Source organism: Parasteatoda tepidariorum, unplaced genomic scaffold (assembly GCF_043381705.1).
Source record: "Parasteatoda tepidariorum isolate YZ-2023 unplaced genomic scaffold, CAS_Ptep_4.0 HiC_scaffold_3336, whole genome shotgun sequence".
NCBI lineage: Eukaryota > Metazoa > Arthropoda > Arachnida > Araneae > Theridiidae > Parasteatoda > Parasteatoda tepidariorum.
In genome coordinates, this window is record NW_027261667.1 from 1 (window position 1) to 6,267 (window position 6,267).

Genomic DNA, 6,267 nt, shown 5'->3' on the forward strand with positions numbered 1-6,267 from the left:
CATTAAAGATAATCAATTTCATTCGACGTCTGGAACACATAATCATGAACCAGAGGAAAAAATGATTTTCAAAAGAACTCTTTTGAAGAAAATGAAAGAGAGAGCATCCCACGAAAAAACTCCAGTGAAGAGAATTTATGAGTAAGTTTTCATTTTTAATATTTAATTAATATTTGTTTTAATTCTGTTAAATTAAAAATAATAGTTACTGAAAAAAATCTTTATGAAAAATGAGAAAAAATAAGAAATAAATCTCAAGATGAGACACAATATAAGTTTAAATTCTACTTTAATATAGTACATATAACTAATGTTTTAAAATATATATTTATGAACTATGTCACGTTTTTTAATTCAGCCAAATAAAAAAGTAATTATTTTAATTTATTGCATTTTTATTGACTTATTTATTTAGTTATTATTTTTTTATTATATCAAGTAACAAAATAATGAAACAATAAAAGAACTTATATTCTCCATCACTGCACATAAAACAGATTTTCCAAAATTTATATATTTATTTTAATTATGTCACTTTATTTCAATAGAATCAGTCATAAATTAATATTAATTCAATTTTTATGAGGAAAATGGTAATTTCATCATAAAAATTGTACCCCCTTTTAAATTTTTTTTTTAATTATAATTGATATCCCCTTTTAAAATAAATTTTTATATACTCCTTTAATGTACAGAAAACATATTCTTAAATATTTATTAAACTATGTCAATTTTTTGTTTTTTATTCAGTACTAATAATTTAGTATATAATAAGTATTCAGTAAATAATATTATTCAGTAAATAATATTATTCAGCATATAATATTATTCAGTGTACAATAAGTACTACATACAATAAAATTTAATTTTAATGAGCTTCATTTAGTTGGACACTTTTTTATTTGTCACTGTTTCAATTGTGTTAGATTTAAATCTAATAATGAATATAAAATGTTACATTTGTTAGGGAATTAGTTTTTTTCTCCCTATTCAGCTTAATAAAATTGTTTTTATTGCCCTTTTAACTTAAAAAAACAAACTGCAGATAAATATTTTCGCTTATATATTGATTTAATCTTAAATTTCAACCTGAACTACATTTTGCATACTTATGTTTAACATTGCTAATAAACTTTTTCTGCAATTTTCCAGTGAAGAGATAGCCGAAGCAGCTTCTTCAGTAAACTCAGCTGTTGGTTTGCCAGAATTCGATTGCATCCACAAAGTGCTGTATAAAGCGAGAAATTTGGAGCAGCCAGCACTTCCAAAAAGTGTAGATGACATAGTCTGGACTGAGAGATATACAAAAACAAAAGATGGGAAAGACTTCTTGCTCGGTGATGATGGGAGCGGAGAAGATAGGTTATTGGTAAGAATATTTTTTCTCTTAGAAACCGATAAAAAATTTTTTTTAAACAGAAGCTTAGAAGTTTTGTGTGTTATGCATTCGTCTTAGAACAAACTATGCATTATACTCATAGTATATGATAACAGAGCAAGTGTGTTTTTTATTACTTATAATTACTGTTTAACAGGTCGTAATATATAAAAAAAAAAAACTATTTATGAATGTGAAATTTTTAACTTAGTTTACATAAATGTATTAAATAGTTTAAACTTGAAAAATTACATCATATAAATTTTATCTAATAAATATCTTTTTTAATATATGTATAAAACATACACAATAAGTTGGCCTTAATATGAGGTTTAAAACCTAGGAAGCAACTTATATATGTTCAAATATCAACTTTTAAATACCTTTCATACCAGATTTTTGATAAATTGTACTTATCTCTCTTTTCAGATGTTTTGCACAACTGATAATCTAAAAAGGATGTGCTCCTCCAAAAAAATTTGGGCGGATGGCACATTCAAGATTGTCCCCCTCCTCTTTCACCAGCTTTACACGATCCATGGATTGTACGAGAATGAAATGTTTCCATTTGTGTACTGCCTCCTTCAAGATAAGAAAAAGGAAACATACAAAAGATTATTTCAGATGATAAAGGAGGAGGCAGGAAAGGTGGATGAAAAGTTTTCCCCGGAAAATGCGATGTTAGACTTTGAATTGGCGGCAATAAATGCCTTGAGAGAAGAAGTGCCAAATGTGTCAGTCAAGGGCTGCTTCTTTCATTATACACAAAATATTTGGAAAAAAGTAAATATTAACTAATTATAAATTTTTTTGCAGCATTCTGAATTCTGTTTACAATCAGAAAAAGTTTTCGGTTATATTTAAGTTCTATTACTATAGCTTAAAATTTTCACTTGGAAATGTTTTCATTTTTTATATGTAATTATTTTTTGTTTCATGATGTTCAAATTCTGTACACTGTTGAATTTGAAATACATCCTCTTATTTATTTTAAACAAGTTGCATCTCATAAACATCTAAAAGACTAGCTATATGTAATATAACTTATTGTATTAACTTTAAATTTTTTCGAGACATTCTTATTTGTTAAATAAAAATATTGTTGTAAAGAATAACATTTTTTAAATAAATTTTTTATGTTTACCTCTAATTGTAAAAAATTTTATATGCTAAAATGCACGGTATAATGTTCAATTTTACCTAATTTAAATAAAAAATTATCTTAACATAAAAAGAAATCCTATGCACCTTTTCAAAAACTTCTTTCATGCTATGCTTAATGTATACTGTTTGGTACTTCTGCATTATACAGACATCCAACATTTGAGACTAAAGTTTTCGGATAAACGCTAGCATTGATTTGATATACCATAGCATATTTTAAGAAGTCAATTTTTAAGCTATCAATCCCAAAAAAATTTTTTTTTTTAAATATTAGCCATTTATAAATTAAAATTTTGATTGGTATTCTTTACTCAAATGACCGAAATTTGAAATGTGTAAATGAATCTTATAACTTAAAAATTTAAATCATAGATTAAGATAAATAAAATTTTTTAAAAAGTTTGAAGGCAAACTCTTAAATGTAAATATTTCTTCCAGGTACAAAATTTAGGTCTGGTGCCAGCATACAAACATGATCCAAAAACATATAAATGGATTAGAAGAATTGCGTCTCTACCGCTAGTACATTCAGAAAGAAGTTTTTCAATGGATAAAAATGCAAGCTCCCATCTGTTATCAACGGGACACAATGAATCAATATGTAGAGAAAACCTACATAAATGCACAGAATGCATTGTTTCAGGCGTAAGTTTTTTTAAAATATTATTTATAAAAAAAGCTATAAGAAATCTTTGCTACTTTACAGCAGAGAATAATTTTTAGTTGTATTAATATTTTTGTTGTGATTTACAAAGTTATTTTAAATAATCCAAGTTAATTCAATATAATCTATGTAATCACCAAAATAAATTCCAATTGATTTTCATAATACGTCAATTCTATAGCAAGTTAAAAATTGTAAAATAAACATTTTTAGGCAAACAAGATTTTATATTCAAGATTAAAAAAAAAAAAAACTGAAGATTTAGAAATAAATTCTTGACAAATGTCAGTTTCCAATAAGCTATAGGCTGTAAATACTCACTAATAATAAAACTTGAATAAATAATAATAATAATTAAAGTAAATTATGTCAAGACAGGTTATCTAGCTCAGATGTATTACACTTTTAATTGTATAAACTTAATATTGACAAATTGAATTTTTTTTTATTTATCTTTTGAGTAAGCTCAGTTTAAATATCTTGATAGAAACTTAACTCGGTTTAGAGCATTGCTTAGAAGAGCTTGAAAAGTCTATGTACTTGGAGGAAAACATTTTTCTATGCTGAATATTTTGTAGTCATTTATTTCTGCTTTTAAGAAAAACAACTTAGCCCCATATTCAGGAACAATTCTAGAGTTTAGGCTGTTGTAACATGAAATGATGCTTTTATGCGAATAATATCCTATTTCTATAAATGCTAAAATCATCAATACATATATAAAAAAAAAAGTTAGATACTGTAGTGTTAAATCATAGTATGACAATTTCATTCATGTATTGTATATAACACAGCTAGATAAAATATGTAATGGCAAATGTTTCTTCTCCTTACAGGGATATATGGAACCATTTCAATAGTGGCAACGACAGAACTAATAATTCAGTTGAAGGCTGGCACAATAAACTAAACATACGAGCACCATCTTCTCATGTTGACATATTCTCGATGATTTCAATACTACAGCAATTGCAGTTTGAAAACGAGGGGCGAATGAATATGCTAGATGCTGGCTCTGCAAGGCCAGCGAAGAAAAAATTAAAATATGTCAACATAAATAAGAGTATTCAATGCTTGAAGGGCAGTTTATTGAATGGCTCAATCACCATTTTTGACTATGTTGATAAAATTAGCAACGTATTAAAGTTAGAATAAAATAAGTCCCCTCTGATAAAAATTAATTTTACAAAAAAAAAAAACAATAACAAATGAGTACAATTAATAAATATGTTTTGACTTTATGTAATAGCAACAATAGTTTTGTTTTATACTTGGACTGATATTTTAAATTAATAGTTTCTGTTGCATTTGAAATTTGGCGCATAACATTTTTCTTAGTTAGGAAAAATATTTACTTTGCAATTTTTTTCTAATAGTAGTTGATTAATATGTAATTTAAAATTATGTTTGATTTCTTCAGAGATAAATGTTTCTAAACCATTTTTTCTTTTCTTTAGCTTGTATATTTATAAAATTATTAAAATGTTTCTCGGATATTAACACTGTTTTCAATAAAGTCATTATCATTTTCTAAAATGTTTTAGTTACATTTTAGTAGCGACTATTTCAACAATTACCTGTGCTGAGCCTTGCAATAAATTGACTATTAATATTAACAATTGTTTACAACTATGTCTAATTATTATGCTTAATTAATAATGCAATTATGTTTATAAAATTGTTTGTCATTGATTTGTTATTTGAAATAATACATACATAAAATTGAAAAATAAATTTTGAACACTTTTTTTTCTATTAAATCTAGTTTCTTAGCTGTCAAACTTTCTTTTCAGCTTTGCAAGAAAAATTCAATCTCAAAAAAAAAAAAAAACTATTTTGTTATTTCTGGATATGAAATGTCATGCAGAGAGCCATACAAAGAAAAAAAATTCAATTTTATAGTGTATTTAAAGTTAAGGTAATAGAAAGAAAAACTGCATGACATAAATAAAATATGACTAGGATTTTCATAGAAATTTATTTGATATACATGGAAAAGATGGGGAAATTTTTTAATCAATAAATTATTTAAATCGTGAAGAAGATTAGTGATTTATTGAAAGCTTGAGTGCTATTTCTGTTAAATATAGTTGCACTACATGAAATATTAAAATTATATAAAGGATTTAGGAAGAAATAAAATAAATTACTGTATTAAATTCGTTAGTACTGAAATATACAAAAGAAAACTCATGAAAACATGCTGATATCAGGCCCAGATGTAGTTTAAAAATTAACCAGTATTTGTTTACCAGCTTAATAAACATGCACCACTTCACTGAATAGACACATTTGCTACTAGATGAGGAATGAATATATTTAAAATGCTAAACACAGCTTTTATGTGATAAATGAAGTCAAGGTTCTGTTGCAAATTATGACTATTCTTATGTCGCATACCATCATCGTAATACAAATTTATCATAATAGAAAATAATTAATTAAATTATTCTTGGTAATATTTCCTTAGACGATTCTAAAAACAATTATTTTATCGTTTACACGCGTTAACTATAAGTAACTGCTGAAAAAGCTGTTATTGGTATCTTGAATAGTAAGACTAAAGTAAAACGTATTTCTTTTTCTCCCAGTTATGCTTATATGAGTAGCATATCTATAAGGAACTTTTATTCTTTTCTTTGTAAAAACAATTTATTAAATACAATTATAGAACGAAGATTTTGAAAAATAACGATTAAATATAAACAAACAGACAAAGCAAATTCGAAGTAAAAGTTATAGTTGTACCAGCTAATATTCCGGTTTCATTTTCCAAATGTGCTTACTTGGAACGTTTAAAAGGCTTATTCTCATTATCAAAAGTGCACGTCAAGCAATCATATGCGTTACTCACTGGCCGTTCCCACTGACTACAGTTTTTTCGCACGTGAATGGGACTGATTAAAGTGTTTTTTTCGGGTAAAATATTTCACCTAACAGGTATTCGGTTACACGTAAATCTTTCGAATCCAGTGCACTTGGAATTTGAAAAATTTTAATTAATATATATGTATCTATTTATTTATACATATAATAAACTAAAGAATTAGTGTGTGTGTCT

At 25.8% G+C, this 6,267-nt stretch overlaps 1 protein-coding gene across 1 annotated transcript; it reads left to right on the forward strand.

The window, feature by feature from the left end:
• The first annotated feature begins 13 nt into the window (after positions 1 to 13).
• On the forward strand, positions 14 to 5,108 carry LOC107444291 (uncharacterized). Its single transcript, XM_043057334.2, has 5 exons — positions 14 to 141; positions 1,153 to 1,369; positions 1,808 to 2,161; positions 2,981 to 3,187; positions 4,043 to 5,108. The coding sequence occupies exons 1-5, from the start codon at positions 62 to 64 to the stop codon at positions 4,064 to 4,066; spliced, it is 882 nt and encodes a 293-aa protein (XP_042913268.2). The 5' UTR covers positions 14 to 61; the 3' UTR covers positions 4,067 to 5,108.
• Positions 5,109 to 6,267: the final 1,159 nt, after the last annotated feature.

Coding starts and splice junctions, on each gene's coding strand:
- LOC107444291 (XM_043057334.2), top strand. CDS start 62: ATGATTTTCAAAAGAACTCTTTTGAAGAAAATGAAAGAGAGAGCATCC. Junction 2,162..2,980: donor CACAAAATATTTGGAAAAAA/GTAAATATTAAC, acceptor TATTTCTTCCAG/GTACAAAATTTAGGTCTGGT. Junction 3,188..4,042: donor CAGAATGCATTGTTTCAGGC/GTAAGTTTTTTT, acceptor TTCTCCTTACAG/GGATATATGGAACCATTTCA.